General features: G+C 40.1%; 1 protein-coding gene across 6 annotated transcripts in view; it reads left to right on the forward strand.

Annotated features, from left to right (window-relative positions):
- Window positions 1-18,313, forward strand: part of LOC133559717 (zinc finger MIZ domain-containing protein 1-like) — a 493,896-nt gene that overhangs the window by 414,135 nt on the left and 61,448 nt on the right. For 4 of the 6 annotated variants that reach the window (XM_061911751.1, XM_061911754.1, XM_061911752.1 and 1 more), the window contains one exon: window positions 11,467-11,502. The exons of the other annotated variants lie outside the window; for them this stretch is intronic. In XM_061911751.1, the coding sequence (XP_061767735.1) occupies window positions 11,467-11,502 (36 nt within the window). The remainder of the gene's footprint in view (window positions 1-11,466; window positions 11,503-18,313) is intronic. 6 annotated transcript variants of the gene reach the window in all.

Raw genomic sequence — 18,313 nt, forward strand, 5'->3', positions numbered from 1 at the left:
CTCAAATAAGGGTGATATTTGCCTTTTTTCTTCTCTATAAGCAGATTTTATGTTAGTGTTTTACATGTTTTAAGGGTTTTTGTTATGATCCGCTGCCCGGATCATATTATGTTTTGGTTTTGATTTGTTTTTGTATCAAATTCTGTTAGTGTTTGACTTCTTTAGTTCCTGGTTTGTTCTGTTACTATAGTCACGCTTTTGATGCGCACCTGTTTTCTGATTGCTGTCCTGATTTAAGCGATGCCTTCTTTGTTCTCTCGTTCTCGCTTCCTAGTTTGGGTTACACGCAACCCGTGACGACTCTGATTCCATTTCTGTACTTGCTAGACTCCGCGCTAATCCTTTGTTAGTTCTCTAGCTCACATGCTAGCACTTTTGGTTCTTTCTAGCTCCCATGCTAGTTCTGTTTGTTTAGCCTTTTGCAAGTTTTCTGTTTCATAGTCTGATTTAATTTTAAACAAATCATCATTTCTTACCTTCACGCCGTGTCCGAGCCCGACTGCATCAAGAAAGAACGAACCCGCATCACAACGCCCCGCAATCGTCACAGGTTTTTGCTCCTAAATGATGTCAGTAAGATTTTACAGCTTGTTGCTGAGATGTTATGACCTATATTGAGTAAAATATGGAATATCAACTGTTGCAAAGGTGTGTCATCAACACTCACAAGTATAAAACTGCTTTTTTTAAGTAATAATTTCTTACTTCAAGCATGAAAAAAAATCATGATGCCGAGCGCATGTCATTATGTTAAGATAATGACACTAGCATTTATTTCATTTAAGACTATTTTTTAACATATTAAGCAAAAAGGTTTTTATTTATTTTTTCTACCAAGGGGTTGCGCCTATCTCAGCTACAGTCAGGCAGAAGGCAGGGTTCACCCTGGACAAGTCGCCACCTCATCGCAGGGCCAACACAGATAGACAGACCACATTCACACTCACATTCGCACACTAGGGACAATTTAGTGTTGAGTTTTACAATATAACTAAAACAATTCATACTTGCCATGAATTGATTAACGTGGACAAGTTCAAAAACAATCTTAAACATTTCTGTACTTGCTAGCCTCCGCGCTAATCCTTTGTTAGTTCTCTAGCTCACATGCTAGCACTTTTGGTTCTTTCTAGCTCCCATGCTAGTTCTGTTTGTTTTGCCTTTTGTGCCTTGTGCAAGTTTTCTGTTTCATAGTCTGATTTAATTTTAAACAAATCATCATTTTTTACCTTCGTGCAATCTTAAACAATCTTAAACAAGTTGAAAAACTTATTCAAGTGTCACCATTTAGTGGTCAATTGTACGGAATATGTACTATACTGTGCAATCTACTAATAAACGTCTCAACCAATCAATCATTACTAAACCGTCCCATTTGTGATGTCTGTAGGAGTGTGTTGATGCATATTTGTTCGTGCTATTGTAATATAATCAAGCTAGTGTCGTTAGCATACGCGAATATGCTAGCACGTTCACACTTGTCATTGGTTTTGTATTGTTTCAGTTTCATAAATTCACCGAAAACGGCACCGTTTTTGGTGAATTTATGAGAACTAGCTTCCGCAGCTAGTGGGTCCATGACGATGAAAAAATTAACATTTACTGCCGTGTTACAGACGGTTTGGAAACAATTAGGTGTGTAAAAATTAACATTTACAAAAATATTTTCGCATCTTGCATTACACATGTTTATATGTAAAAAATATTTTTTTCTTCTAAACTTTGGTGGGTGTGGCTTAAATACCTTAAAGGCCTACTGAAATGAGATGTTCTTTTTTAAACGGGGATAGCAGGTCCATTCTATGTGTCATACTTGATCATTTAGCGATATTGCCATATTTTTGCTGAAAGGATTTAGTAGAGAACAAAAGTTCGCAACTTTTGGTGGTGATAAAAAAGCCTTGCCTGTACCGGAAGTAGCAGACGATGTGCGCGTGACATCACGGGTTGTGGAGCTCCTCACATCTGAACATTGTTTACAATCATGGCCACCAGCAGCGAGAGCGATTCGGACCGAGAAAGCGACAATTTCCCCATTAATTTGAGCAAGGATGAAAGATTCGTGGACGAGGAAAGGAAGAGTGAAGGACTACAAAAAATAAAAAATAAAAGACTACACAGTGGGAGCGATTCAGATTTTATTAGACAAATTTACTAGGATAATTCTGGAAAATCCTTTATCTGTTTATGGTGTTACTAGTGTTTTAGTGAGATTATATGGTCGTACCTGTACAACCTGAAGGTCGGCCCCGCACCTTTCTTCAGCACCAGTCGACGGGTGGTGGCGATGCCCATCTCTGCCCTTCGCAAGGGACCCTCTTCGAAACACGATCTTTCGAAATGAACGCTGCATAATACACTATACTTTGTGTGTGTGGTCCAATCCAACCGTGTTCGCTTGACCGCTCTGTTCCATAGTAAAGCTTCACCGTCATCTTTCGGGAATGTAAACAATGAAACACCGGCTGTATTTGTGTGGCTAAAGGCGGCCGCAATACACCGCTTCCCACCTACAGCTTTCTTCTTTGACGTCTCCATTATTCATTGAACAAATTGCAAAATATTCAGCAACACAGATGCCCATAATACTGTGAAATTATGCGATGAAAAGAGATGACTTATAGCTGTTAATGGTGCTGGAACAAAATGTCCTCTACAATGCGTGACGTCAAGTGCATGCGTCATCATACGCGACGTTTTAGCATGATACTTCCGCGCGAAATTTGAAATTGCAATTTAGTAAACTAAAGCGGCCGTATTGGCATGTGTTGCAATGTTTGTATTTCATCATTGATATATAAACTATCAGACTGCGTGGTCGGTAGTAGTGGCTTTCAGTAGGCCTTTAAATGCGCTCTATAGTCCGGTAATATGGTAGTCAAGTGTGATTAAACAGATTTTTTTTAAATCGCTCATTTAATTTCCAATGTTAAATCAAACAATATTTAAAAATAAAAAAGTTTTTCACAAGGTAGGTGTCTTGGAGACTTCTGCTGGAGTGCAATGCAAGCGGGGTAGTTGTCATCCTCAAAGGCCACACCCGGCAGTAAAATCCACAGCGTTGCCAGTCAATCAGCATGTAACCTTAAAGCCGACACCTTCATTAGCAAACAATAACACAATCGTCCGCTGACCCATGCTGGCAACACTATAACAACCCCGCCGTCACTTCCAGCACACTGGAGGCGGAGCTTCATCGTTTCCTGTTGCACTCCTGTGACCTCCGGAGGGTTTTTTTTTCTTGTTGTGCACAAAGCTGCTCGCTGACTCACTTGTGACATTTGTGACGGCGGTGAACTGCACGGCCCTGGTTTTGTTTCGCTTCTTTCCGTGAATCATCATCATCGTCGCCTTCGCCGTCGCCCCCACCGAGACATGGGTGAAGTGATGTCAAGTATTGATAGAAACTCTCAATGATGTGTGGAATTATACAGCCTGTCTGTTTATATTCATGTAAATAATGATGTATAATAGACTGTATTTATATTATTCACTTGTGAATATTCCTGTATAATAGACTGTATTTATACCATTCACATGTGAATAATGCAGTATAATAGACTGTATTTATATTATTCACTTGTGAATAATGCTGTATAATAGACTGTATTTATACTATTCACATGTGAATAATGATGTATAATAGACTGTATTTATGGTATTCACATGTGAACAATCCTGTATAATAGACTGTATTTATATTATTCATATGTGAATAATGCTGAACAATAGACTGTATTTATATTATTCACTTGTGAATATTCCTGTATAATAGACTGTATTTATATTATTCACTTGTGAATATTCCTGTATAATAAACTGTATTTATACTATTCACATGTGAATAATGCAGTATAATAGACTGTATTTATGTTATTAACATGTGAATAATGCTTTGTAATATACTGTATTTATGTTATTCACTTGTGAATAATCCTGTGTACTATACTGTATTTATGTTATTCACATGTGAACAATCCTGTATAATAGACTGTATATATATTATTCACATGTGAATAATGCTGAACAATAGACTGTATTTATATTATTCACATGTGAATAATGCTGAACAATGGACTGTATTTATATTATTCACTTGTGAATATTCCTGTATAATAGACTGTATTTATACTATTCACATGTGAATAATGATGTATAATAGACTGTATTTATGTTATTCACATGTGAACAATCCTGTATAATAGACTGTATTTATATTATTCACATGTGAATAATGCTGAACAATAGACTGTATTTATAGTATTCACATGTCAATAATGCTGTGTAATATTCTGTATTTATGTTAATCACATCTGAATAACATAAATACAGTCTATGATACAGCATTATTCACATGTGAATAATGCTGTATCATAGACTGTATTTATATTATTCACATGTGAATAATGCTGTATCATAGACTGTATTTAAATTATTCACATGTGCTTAATGCTGTGTAATATGCTGTATTTATGTTAATCACATGTGAATAACATAAATACAGTCTATTATACAGCATTATTCACACGGGAATAATGCTGTATAATAGACTGTATTTAAATTACTCACATGTGAAAATTGCTGTGTAATATGCTGTATTTATGTTAATCACATGTGAATAACATAATTACAGTCTATTATACAGCATTATTCACATGTAAATAATGATGTATAATAGACTGTATTTATACTATTCACATGGGAATAATGCTGTATAATAGACTATTTATGTTATTCACATGTGAATAATGCTGTGTAATATGTTGTATTTATGTTAATCACATGTGAATTACATAAATACAGTCTATTACACAGCATTATTCACATGTGAATAATGCTGTATAATAGACTGTATTTATGTTATTCACATGTGAATAATTCTGTGTAATATACTGAATTTATGTTATTCATATGTAAATAATGCTGTATAATAGACTGTATTTATGTTATTAACATGTGAATAATGCTTTTTAATATACTGTATTTATGTTATTCACTTGTGAATAATCCTGTGTAATATACTGTATTTATGTTATTCACATGTAAATAATGCTGTATAATAGACTATTTATGTTATTCACATGTGAATAATGCTGTGTAATATACTGAATTTATGTTATTCATATTTAAATAATGCTGTATAATAGACTGTATTTATATTATTCACATGTGAATAATGTTGTATAATAGACTATTTATGTTATTCACTTGTGAATAATGCCATATAATAGACTGTATTTATGTTATTAACATGTGAATAATGCTTTGTAATATACTGTATTTATGTTATTCACTTGTGAATAATCCTGTGTAATATACTGTATTTATGTTATTCACATGTGAATAATGCTGTATAATAGACTATTTATGTTATTCACATGTTAATAATGCTGTATAATAGACTGTATTTGTATTATTCACATGTGAATAATGTTGTATAATAGACTATTTATGTTATTCACTTGTGAATAATGCTGTATAATAGACTGTATTTATGTTATTAACATCTGAATAATGCTTTTTAATATACTGTATTTATGTTATTCACATGTGAATAATGCTGTATAATTGACTGTATTTATATTATTCACATGTTAATAATGTTGTATAATAGACTATGTTATTCACTGGTGAATAATGCTGTATAATAGACTGTATTTATGTTATTAACATGTGAATAATGATTTTTAATATACTGTATTTATGTTATTCACTTTTGAATAATCCTGTGTAATATACTGTATTTATGTTATTCACATGTAAATAATGCTGTATAATTGACTGTATTTATATTATTCACATGTGAATAATGCTGTCTATTTATGTTATTCACTTGTGTTATTCACTTGTGAATAATCCTGTATAATAGACTGTATTTATGTTATTCACATGTTAAAAAAAATACGAAAATGTTTATTGTCTATTGTGAGCCAACTGTGGTGCGGAATTTCCCCCAGGGATCAATAAAGTACTTTCTATTCTATTCTGTTCATATGTAACAGTGCTGGAATTTCATCATAGTTTAATCACGGCCTTATGTAATGAAACAGCAGCCAGAATTTTTTGTGTTTATTTATATATATTTTTTCCCCCCTTGTGATTTCTCTGAAGGAACAGTCGAGGATAAGAAGCATGTCTGCTTATAATTAGGCATGTGATATTTACTGTGGCAGGGAGCTGCTCACGGCTGATAAGAGCTTCTTTTTTTCTTATTCACTGCTTTACTCCACCAGCGTGTCCCGTGTTTACTCCGCTGCCGTACTTACCTTTTGCTTTCTATTTCTGTCTCTGTGTGTCATGAACGCTGTGGTTTCCTTCTGACTCACAAAAGTATGCCTCACAGTTTACCCCCGAGTCAAGTAGTCCTATTAAATAGCACTCTCTTGAATTAAAGACACTATACGGCGCACTGAACATCCTTTAATTTTCTCAAAAATCGACAGTGCGCTTTATGTCCCGGTGCGCCTAATGTACATATTTATTCTGGTTGTGCTTACCGGTCTCGAAGCAGTTTTATTTGTTACATGGTGCAATGATAAGTGTGATCAGGTGATGGCAGTCAAGCATAAGAGGTACATGTGGACAATCTGTCGTTTTGTTCCGACCTGTCATGCAAAACCAATTTTCTCACCTATTGGTACCTGCTGATTGGTATTTGGGATCTGCATAAGTCCCGAAAATGTGCGCGCGTCCGCCATTGTAGTCCGCACCGTAGTCAATTAGCTCCTTCTTTTTCCACTGTTGCCATTTCCGATGCAAAGTAGCGTACAGTTAAATCCGTCAGTCGACTCGCTACGGAAGTGCTAAAAACTACCGGTACAACGAAGGTAACGAGGAGGAGATGTTGTCGAAGTGGAGCCATGTACCGTATTTTTGGGACTAAAATTCTTAAATTTTCTCAAAAACCGACAGCGCGCCTTATGGTTTGACGTCATAATTCCTCAAATAGTCCAAATAATTTGTTTCGCAGTCTGCCCTGTTTGTCGTCATCCCGACATACTGTATTTGCACATTATTTTTTGCACATATTATGGAAATACATTTTCAAGCCGCAGCACCTGCACTGAGCGAACTCGTTTAAAAGACACATTTTAAGTGCCTCTGTCAGTGTAATATGAATATTATTTGTCAAATACAAAACATTATGGTCGTTAGCAAAGAAAATTCCATTAATTATCGGCACCGTTTTATAAGCCGCAGGTTTCAAAGCGTTTGAAAAATCGTCTTATAGTTGGGAAAATAGGATAGTTTTAACTTTAGCTTCTGCGTATCTTTCTTTGCAATTTTCTTTGGGTGCAGATTCTGCACAAAACACATTGGTAGCGATTTCAAGAGGCTGGCAAGGTTTGATGTGTTGAAGCTTGATATTTGTTCCCGCCTCCTCATGGAATGTTTGGCGCACGAAAAATCTACACAACGGACACTGTGTTTGTTTACAATGTGCCGGGGAGAAGTTTTGCAGCACGGCAAGTTGGAGAAAAAGAGTGCTTGATATGCTCACCATTACCCGCCTGCATTTTTTTGTTCTATGTTATCGTATTAATTGGTTTGACGTCATAATTCCTCACATAGTCCAAATAATTTGTTTCGCAGTCACTGTTTGTCGTCATCCTGACAGTGCAAAATAGCCCCCAGGGGTATATTTGCACAGGTTGCTATATTATGGAAATACATTATTAACCCGCAGCACCTGCACTGAGCGAACTCGTTTAAAAGACACATTTTAAGTGCCTCTGTCAGTGTAATATGAATATTATTTGTCAAATACAAAACATTATGGTCGTTAGCGAAGAAATTTCCATTAATTAGCGGCACCGTTTTATAAGCCGCAGGGTTCAAAGCGTTTGAAAAATCGTCTTATAATTGGGAAAATAGGATAGTTTTAACTTAAGCTTCTTCGTATCTTTCTTTGCAATTTTCTTTGGGTGCAGATTCTGCACAAAACACCATGGTAGCGATTTTAAGTGGCTGGCAATGTTTGATGTGTTGAAGTGGGATGTTTGTTCCCGCCTCCTCATGGAATGTTTGGCGCACGAAAAATCTACACGACGGACACCGTGTTTGTTTACAATGTGCTGGGGAGAAGTTTTGCAGCACGGAAAGTCGGGGAAAAAGAGCGCTTAATTTGCTCACACTAACCCGCCTGCATTTTTTTTTGTTCTATGTTATCGTATTAATTGGTTTGACGTCATAATTCCTCACATAGTCCAAATAATTTGTTTCTCAGTCTGCCCTGTTTGTTGTCATCCTGACAGTGCAAAATACCCCCAGGGGAATATTTGCACAGGTTGCTATATTATGGAAATACATTTTCAAGCCGCAGCACTTGCACTGAGCGAACTCGTTTAAAAGACACATTTTAAGTGCCTCTGTCAGTGTAATATGAATATTATTTATCAAATACAAAACATTATGGTCGTTAGCGAAGAAAATTCCATTAATTAGCGGCACCGTTTTATAAGCCGCAGGGTTCAAAGCATTTGAAAAATCGTCTTATAGTTGGGAAAATAGGATAGTTTTAACTTAACCTTCTGCGTATCTTTCTTTGCAATCTTCTTTGGGTGCAGATTCTGCACAAAACACATTGGTAGCGATTTCAAGAGGCTGGCAAGGTTTGATGTGTTGAAGCTTGATATTTGTTCCCGCCTCCTCATGGAATGTTTGGCGCACGAAAAATCTACACAACGGACACTGTGTTTGTTTACAACGTGCTGGGGGGAAGTTTTGCAGCTCGGCAAGTTGGAGAAAAAGAGTGTTTGATATGCTCACCCTTACCCGCCTGAATTTTTTTTGTTCTATGTTATCGTAATAATTGGTTTGACGTCATAATTCCTCACATAGTCCAAATAATTTGTTTCTCAGTCTGCCCTGTTTGTCGTCATCCCGACAGTGCAAAATAGCCCCCAGGGGAATATTTGCACAGGTTGCTATATTATGGAAATACATTTTCAACCCGCTGCACCTGCACTGAGCGAACTCGTTTAAAAGACACATTTTAAGTGCCTCTGTCAGTGTAATATGAATATTATTTGTTAAATACATAAATATTATGGTCGTTAGCAAAGAAAAATCCATTATTTAGCGGCACCGTTTCATAAGCCGCAGGGTTCAAAGCGTTTGAAAAATCATCTTATAGTTGGGAAAATAGGATAGTTTTAACTTAAGCTTCTGCGTATCTTTTTTTGCAATTTTCTTTGGGTGCAGATTCTGCACAAAACACCATGGTAGCGATTTTAAGTGGCTGGTAAGGTTTGATGTGTTGAAGCGTGATGTTTTTTCCCACTCCTCATGGAATGTTTGCCGAACATTTGGCGTACATCGCGCACGAAAAGTCTACACGACAGACTTTTTTTTTGGTTTTTTTGCACATTTCTTTACAACGAGCTTGGTAGAAGTTTTGCAGCACGACAAGTCGGAGAAAAGGAGCGCTTGATTTGCTCACCCGAACCCGGCTGCAATTTTTTTGGTTTTTTTCTATGTGGGGCGGTATAGCTCGGTTGGTAGAGTGGCTGTGCCAGCAACTTGAGGGTTGCAGGTTCGATTCCCGCTTCCGCCATCCTAGTCACTGCCGTTGTGTCCTTGGGCAAGACACTTTACCCACCTGCTCCCAGTGCCACCCACACTGGTTTAAATGTAACTTAAATGTTGGGTTTCACTATGTAAAGCGCTTTGAGTCACTAGAGAAAAGCGCTATATAAATATAATTCACTTCACTTCACTATATTGCCGTATTAATTGGTTTGACGTAATAATTCCTCACCTGCTTGGCACTCAGCGTCAAGGGTCGGAATTGGGGGTCAAATCACCAAAAATGATTCCCGGGCGCGGCCACCGCTGCTGCTCACTGCTCCCCTCAGCTCCCAGGGGGTGATCAAGGGTGATGGGTCAAATGCAGGAGAATAATTTCGCCACACCTAGTGTGTGTGTCTGACTATCATGGGTACTTTAACTTTAACATACCATATTTCCTTGAATTGCCGCCGGGTATATAGTATGCGCCTGACTAGAATTACTGCCGGGTCAAACTCGTCTCGCAAAATATTATTTTTATTAGCGCATGTCTAGAATTTCCGCCGGGTCAAACTCGTCACGTCACGAGTGACACTTCACCTGTCATCATTTTCAAAACGGAGGAGGCTGATTTCAATCATTTCAAATCGCATAAAGGGAAGAAGATTAAGAGCTATTCAGTAGGATTTAAGGTCCAAGCTATTGAATATGCTAAAAAGAACAGTAAGCAGCTATGTTTTATTAATATACCATAGCTGCGTGTGTCAAATATGAGTCATTGAATGACTCCCGCCTCCTGGTGGTAGAGGGCGCTAGTGATCCTTCTTGCGACTACTCGGCTGCAGAAGAAGTGACAACAAGCAGCAAGAGTGAGCAGCGATCGTTTATTTTTTCCTCCCGCTTGCACTTTTAACATGGAGGATTACATATCTAAAATAAAACAGTTTTCTAAACTGGACTTTCAATTCGAAGCAGGGGGTAATAAAGGAAGATCTCCATCCAGACAGAGAGACTTTTAAAACTGAAGAAAGATGAGGAAGACTTCTATAACCGGTATAGCTCGGTTGGTAGAGTGGCCGTGCCAGCAACTTGAGGGTTGCAGGTTCGATTCCCGCTTCCGCCATCCTAGTCACTGCCGTTGTGTCCTTGGGCAAGACACTTTACCCACCTGCTCCCAGTGCCACCCACCCTGGTTTACACGTAACTTAGATATTGGGTTTCACTATGTAAAGCGCTTTGAGTCACTTGAGAAAAGCGCTACATAAATATAATTCACTTCACTATAAACAAGTTATCGATGCTTTTGATCAGAAGGAGCTGCGCGTGGACTTCATTTATAAGTAAAGCTAAGACCATAATAAGGTTTTTTTTTTTTTTTTATTAAATGTGCTTTTCATAATGGTATCCTTACATCACACTCAAATTTATAAGCGCAGGCTTAAATTTACCGCATGCCTTTGGTAAACGCCGGAGTGACAAGAGGTTTTAAATTAATTAGCGCCCCGGCGGGAATTCAAGGAAATACGGTAGTCCAAATATTTTGTTGTCATCCCGACAGTGCAAACAGCCCCCCCCCCCCCCCCCCCCCCCCCCCCCAAGGGGCATATTTGCACAGGTTGCTATATTATGTTGTGATCTATTACCTTTTTTTTTTTTTTGGGCAAATGCAAGTGAATTTTTTTAGGATTTCTGCCTTTTTATTTTGTCATCTCCTAAGTAGCATTTCCAGTAAGCTTGATCAGGAAACTCGCCCCCGTCCTTTTTCTTTGGCCCACATCCACATCCTGCACTCGCCACATTTAAACCGCCGTCACCCCACCCCACCACCCCCCACCTCCCTCCCCCCCATTGGAGCGGCGGCGACCTTTTGCCCCGCCCTCGGTTGTCATTGTGCATTATTGTTTGGTGTCCATGCTGACTTCTGATTAAAAAATGTGCATATTTGAACCCCCACAGAAACCAGCACCTGCAGGAGATGTCAGACTGACTCAGGTAGAGCTCCCCTCTCTTCCTGGCTGCAGCATCTCTTGGCTTGTGGCATACACACATGCATAAATACATTCCCCACTGGAAGGGGGGCAGGGACCCCCGCCCACTCCCCTTCCATCGCCACCTGTTCTCTGTCCAGCATCCATCCATCCCCATACCCGCCCTCGTCTCTGTGTGTCTGGTGTCCTGCCAGAGGTCACGGATGACATTCAGTCAAAGAAAAGTGTGTTCTACCAGTGCAGGTGAACGCAGGCAAAAAAAAAAAGGGGAAAAAAAAGCACATTTTGACACATTTACAGCTCTGTAAAAGGTGTTAGTAGTTTTATTCTGGTTGAAGTTGTTCTTCCTTCAAGCACATTTGATATGCTCTTCCCTTAAAGGCCTACTGAAATGAGATGTTCTTATTTAAACGGGGATAGCAGGTCCATTCTATGTGTCATACTTGATAATTTCGCCATATTGCCATATTTTTGCTGAAAGGATTTAGTAGAGAACATCCACGATAAAGTTCGCAACTTTTGGTCGCTAATAAAAAAGCTTTGCCTGTACCGGAAGTAGCAGACGATGTGCGCGTGACGTCACGGGTTGTGGAGCTCCTCACATCTGAACATTGCTTACAATCATGGCCACCAGCAGCGAGAGCGATTCGGACCGAGAAAGCGACGATTTCAACATTAATTTGAGCGAGGATGAAAGATTTCTGGATGAGGAAAGTGAGAGTGAAGGACTAGAAAAAAAAAGACGGGTTGTGGAGCTCCTCACATCTGAACATTGTTTACAATCATGGCCACCAGCAGCGAGAGCGATTCGTACCGAGAAAGCGACGATTTCAACATTAATTTGAGCGAGGATGAAAGATTTCTGGATGAGGAAAGTGAGAGTGAAGGACTAGAAGAAAAAAAAGACGGGTTGTGGAGCTCCTCACATCTGAACATTGTTTACAATCATGGCCACCAGCAGCGAGAGCGATTCGTACCGAGAAAGCGACGATTTCAACATTAATTTGAGCGATTATGAAAGATTTGTGGATGAGGAAAGTGAGAGTGAAGGACTAGAAAAAAAAAAGACGGGTTGTGGAGCTCCTCACATCTGAACATTGTTTACAATCATGGCCACCATCAGCGAGAGCGATTCGTACCAAGAAAGCGACGATTTCAACATTAATTTGAGCGAGGATGAAAGATTTGTGGATGAGGAAAGTAAGAGTGAAGGACTAGAAAAAAAAAAGACGGGTTGTGGAGCTCCTCACATCTGAACATTGTTTACAATCATGGCCACCAGCAGCGAGAGCGATTCGGACCGAGAAAGCGACGATTTCAACATTAATTTGAGCGAGGATGAAAGATTTCTGGATGAGGAAAGTGAGAGTGAAGGACTAGAAAAAAAAAAGACGGGTTGTGGAGCTCCTCACATCCGAACATTGTTTACAATCATGGCCACCAGCAGCGAGAGCGATTCGGACCGAGAAAGCGACGATTTCGACATTAATTTGAGCGAGGATGAAAGATTTGTGGATGAGGAAACTGAGAGTGAAGGACTAGAAAAAAAAAAGACGGGTTGTGGAGCTCCTCACATCTGAACATTGTTTACAATCATGGCCACCAGCAGCGAGAGCGATTCGGACCGAGAAAGCGACGATTACAACATTAATTTGAGCGAGGATGAAAGATTTGTGGATGAGGGAACTGAGAATGAAGGACTAGAAAAAAAAAAGACGGGTTGTGGAGCTCCTCACATCTGAACATTGTTTACAATCATGGCCACCAGCAGCGAGAGCGATTCGGACCGAGAAAGCGACGATTTCAACATTAATTTGAGCGATGATGAAAGATTCGTGGATGAGGAAAGTGAGAGTGAAGGACTAGAAAAAAAAAAGACGGGTTGTGGAGCTCCTCACATCTGAACATTGTTTACAATCATGGCCACCAGCAGCGAGAGCGATTCGTACCAAGAAATCGACGATTTCAACATTAATTTGAGCGAGGATGAAAGATTTCTGGATGAGGAAAGTGAGAGTGAAGGACTAGAAAAAAAAAAGACGGGTTGTGGAGCTCCTCACATCTGAACATTGTTTACAATCATGGCCACCAGCAGCGAGAGCGATTCGTACCGAGAAAGCGACGATTTCAACATTAATTTGAGCGATTATGAAAGATTTGTGGATGAGGAAAGTGAGAGTGAAGGACTAGAAAAAAAAAAGACGGGCTGTGGAGCTCCTCACATCTGAACATTGTTTACAATCATGGCCACCAGCAGCGAGAGCGATTCGTACCAAGAAAGCGACGATTTCAACATTAATTTGAGCGAGGATGAAAGATTTCTGGATGAGGAAAGTGAGAGTGAAGGACTAGAAAAAAAAAAGACGGGTTGTGGAGCTCCTCACATCTGAACATTGTTTACAATCATGGCCACCAGCAGCGAGAGCGATTCGTACCAAGAAAGCGACGATTTCAACATTAATTTGAGCGAGGATGAAAGATTTCTGGATGAGGAAAGTGAGAGTGAAGGACTAGAAAAAAAAAGACGGGTTGTGGAGCTCCTCACATCTGAACATTGTTTACAATCATGGCCACCAGCAGCGAGAGCGATTCGGACCGAGAAAGCGACGATTTCAACATTCATTTGAGCGAGGATGAAAGATTTCTGGATGAGGAAAGTGAGAGTGAAGGACTAGAAAAAAAAAAGACAATATAGTGGGAGCGATTCAGATGTTATTAGACAAATTTACTCGGATAATTCTGAAAAATCCCTTATCTGCTAATTGTGTTACTTTTGTTTTAGTGAGATTATATGGTCGAACCTGTACAACCTGAAGGTCGGCCCCGCACCTTTCTTCAGCACCAGTCGACGCCCATCTATGCCCTTCGCAAGGGACCCTCTTCGGAACACGATCTTTCGAAATGATTGCTGTATAATAGTGACTTATATTTATATAGCGAAGTGAAGTGACTTATATTTATATAGCGCTTTTTCTTCAAGTGACTCAAAGCGCTTTACATTGTGAAACCCAATACCTAAGTTACAATTAAACCAGTGTGGGTGGCACTGGGAGCAGGTGGGTAAAGTGTCTTGCCCAAGGACACAACGGCATTGACTAGGAAGGCGGAAGCGGGGATCGAACCTGCAACCCTCAAGTTGCTGGCACGGCCGCTCTACCAACCGAGCTATACACTGTATTTTGTGTGTGTGGTCCAATCCAACCGTGTTCGCTCGACCGCTCTGTTCCATAGTAAAGCTTCACCGTCATCTTTCGGGAATGTAAACAATGAAACACCGGCTGTGTTTGTGTTGCTAAAGGCGGTCGCAATACACCGCTTCCCACCTACAGCTTTCTTCTTTGACGTCTCCATTATTCATTGAACAAATTGCCAAAGATTCAGCAACACAGATGTCCAGAATACTGTGGAATCATGCCATGAAAACAGACGACTTATAGCTGGGAACGGTGACCTCACGCGCACACGTCATCATACCGCCACGTCTCAGCAGGATACTTCTGTGCGAAATTTAAAATTGCAATTTAGTAAACTAAAAAGGCCGTATTGGCATGTGTTGCAATGTTAATATTTCATCATTGATATATAAACTATCAGACTGCGTGGTCGCTAGTAGTGGGTTCCAGTAGGCCTTTAGGGGAGGGGGGTATCACTGCTTAAATGGCTTCCATTCCATTCCCGCAATCAGCATGACTCCCCCCCTCATCCGCGGGATTTTTTTATTTTTGTTATCCTTCCATTTTTCTCGTTTGCATAATATTTAGCGCCCACACGGCATAGATTTACCTGGCAGTGTGTTGCAGATGTTGCCTTTAATCATCCCACACATTGTCTCATAGGGCTGCTGTGTCTGTGGCTGCAAATTGTCATGTAGTCTTTTGTCTGTGTTTTATCGGCCTCAAACGCGACAGAACTGCATGCACTTTTTTTTTACATGTCTGCTATCAAAGCTCATCACCGCCGCGCTGTCGGGAAGGGAGTCAAGGTGCCTGCGCTGCCGGCGATAACAGCGCTGCAATATGTGCGTGGCATCCGTTGGATGGAGCTAATGTACTGAGGGCGGATTCCTTCTCTGGCACTCGCCGTCACGTGTGCCTGTGCCGCTGCGGCAAATCCGCGCCGCTTTGGTTTGACGTTTCACAGCAGGCGAGACTTCAAATCACTCCGGGGTCCATACAAAAAAAAAAAAAATCACTGCTGGCACTGTGAAATAAACCTCAGGCTGTCGTGTGCATGCCAGAGCAACAGGTGGTGCTGTGGCCCTAAACGGTCATGTCGTTTTAGGCCAATTTGTTGAAAGAAAAACAAAAAATCTGTTAGGATTTGATCAAGTGGGGGTGACCCCAGGTAGAATTACAAAACAAGGAAAATTTAATAAGTCCAGAAAGTGTAACAAAAAGCGATGGGGCAAAAGTGCACACCATGAATCAATCAATCAATGTTTATTTATATAGTCCCAAATCACAAATGTCTCAAAGGACTGCACTAATCATTACGACTACAACATCCTCGGAAGAACCCACAAAAGGGCAAGGGAAAATCACATCCAGTGGGACGCCAGTGACAATGCTGACTATGAGAAACCTTGGAGAGGACCTCAGATGTGGGCAACCCCCCTCTCTAGGGGACCGAAAGCAATGGATGTCGAGCGGGTCTAACATGATACTGTGAAAGTTCAATCCATAGTGGCTCCAACACAGCCGCGAGAGTTCAGTTCAAAGCGGATCCAAGACAGCAGCGAGAGTCCCGTCCACAGGAAACCATCTCAAGCGGAGGCGGATCAACAGCGTAGAGATGTGCCCAACCGATACACAGGCGAGCGGTCCATCCTGGGTCCCGACTCTGGACAGCCAGTACTTCATCCATGGTCATCGGACCGGACCCCCTCCACAAGGGAGGGGGGGACATAGGAGAAAAAAGAAAAGAAGCGGCAGATCAACTGGTCTAAAAAGGAGGTCTATTTAAAGGCTAGAGTATACAAATGAGTTTTAAGGTGAGACTTAAATGCTTCTACTGAGGTAGCATCTCGAACTGTTACCGGGAGGGCATTCCAGAGTACTGGAGCCCGAACGGAAAACGCTCTATAGCCCGCAGACTTTTTTTGGGCTCTAGGAATCACTAATAAGCCGGAGTCTTTTGAAGGCAGATTTCTTGCCGGGACATATGGTACAATACAATCGGCAAGATAGGATGGAGCTAGACCGTGTAGTATTTTATACGTAAGTAGTAAAACTTTAAAGTCACATCTTAAGTGCACAGGAAGCCAGTATAGGTATATATGTATGTATATATGTATATAAAGGTATATACTGTATAGGTATATATGTATGTATATATGTATATACAGTATAGGTATATATGTATATAAAGGTATATACAGTATAGGTATATATGTATGTATATATGTATATAAAGGTATATACAGTATAGGTATATATGTATGTATATATGTATATAAAGGTATATACAGTATAGGTATATATGTATGTATATATGTATATAAAGGTATATACAGTATAGGTATATATGTATGTATATATGTATATAAAGGTATATACAGTATAGGTATATATGTATGTATATATGTATATAAAGGTATATACAGTATAGGTATATATGTATGTATATATGTATATAAAGGTGTATACAGTACTGGCGTAATATGATCAAACTTTCTTGTTCTTGTCCTCTCTCCTCTTCCTCCCCGGCGTTGACATGTTGTCTTCTGCAGCGCATTCAGTCTCAAACGCAAACTACCTTTACGTCACTTCCTCACCACGTCGCTCTGATTGGTTCTCTTCCCAACTCCTCCCGCCTCTTCCTAACGAAATGAGTATCCGATTGGATCTCGTCTCTGGCAGACATTTTCGTCTTGTTTTTATGTATTTTCGTTCTCGCTCGCACTCTGGCTCCAGCCCCAACCCCGTCTCTCCTCCTGGCTGCTGCTTATAACAAATGATTAGACAACAAGGCTCAGGTGGGCCTTCTACACACCTGTCGCTGAATTCAAAGCCGATCCTGGCAACACCCCGCTTCGCTGCAGGCCCGCAGGCCACGCCCCTCCACATTTAGCTTCAGAATAACAATGTTATTACAAAGAATAAGAGACCTATTATACTCTATAAATGTTGGTCTTACGTAAAAATGCACGCGTTTAGTTGTGTTCAGTGTTAAAAAAAATATTATATGGCTCTTAAGTAAATACATTTAAAAAAATTTGGCGTCTTGGCTCTTTTAGTCATAAAGGTTCCCGACCCCTGGCCTGCAGTGTAATGCCCGCAGCTAAAAGCAACTGCGTGAGAACGTATACTCCAATATCACGATATAGTCATTTTCTGTATCGCACAGAGACAAACCCGCGATATATCGCCCAGCCCTAGTTTACTCTGAAGTAACATTTGAAAGGACCAGATTCCAATCGGATTTGGACTACCTTTTGATGTCAAAAGACCAGATTTGAAGCACTTTCGAGCAGTTCTGTTTCAGTTCTCTGTCACTTGAGGGCAAAAGAAAATCAGATTTTTTTACGGCGCCTAAATGCATCGCTGTGCTAACTTGAGGATCGCCGATAAGTGCTTCCTGTTTTGTTTGCGCAAAGGCATTTCCTCCGGACTGCGGACTCCGGCGTTCTAGGAATGCCACGCTTCCTGGAAGTTGATTTAACGCGACGCCGGTTCCTCGAGGAAAAACTAAAACATGACCAAGAAAATCGGATTTTTTATGGCGCCTAAATGCACCGCTGTGCTAACTTGAGGATCGCCGATAAGTGCTTCCTGTTTTGTTTGCGCAAAGGCATTTCCTCCGGACTGCGGACTACA

Source organism: Nerophis ophidion, linkage group LG09, assembly GCF_033978795.1.
Source record: "Nerophis ophidion isolate RoL-2023_Sa linkage group LG09, RoL_Noph_v1.0, whole genome shotgun sequence".
In the NCBI taxonomy this organism is placed as follows: domain Eukaryota; kingdom Metazoa; phylum Chordata; class Actinopteri; order Syngnathiformes; family Syngnathidae; genus Nerophis; species Nerophis ophidion.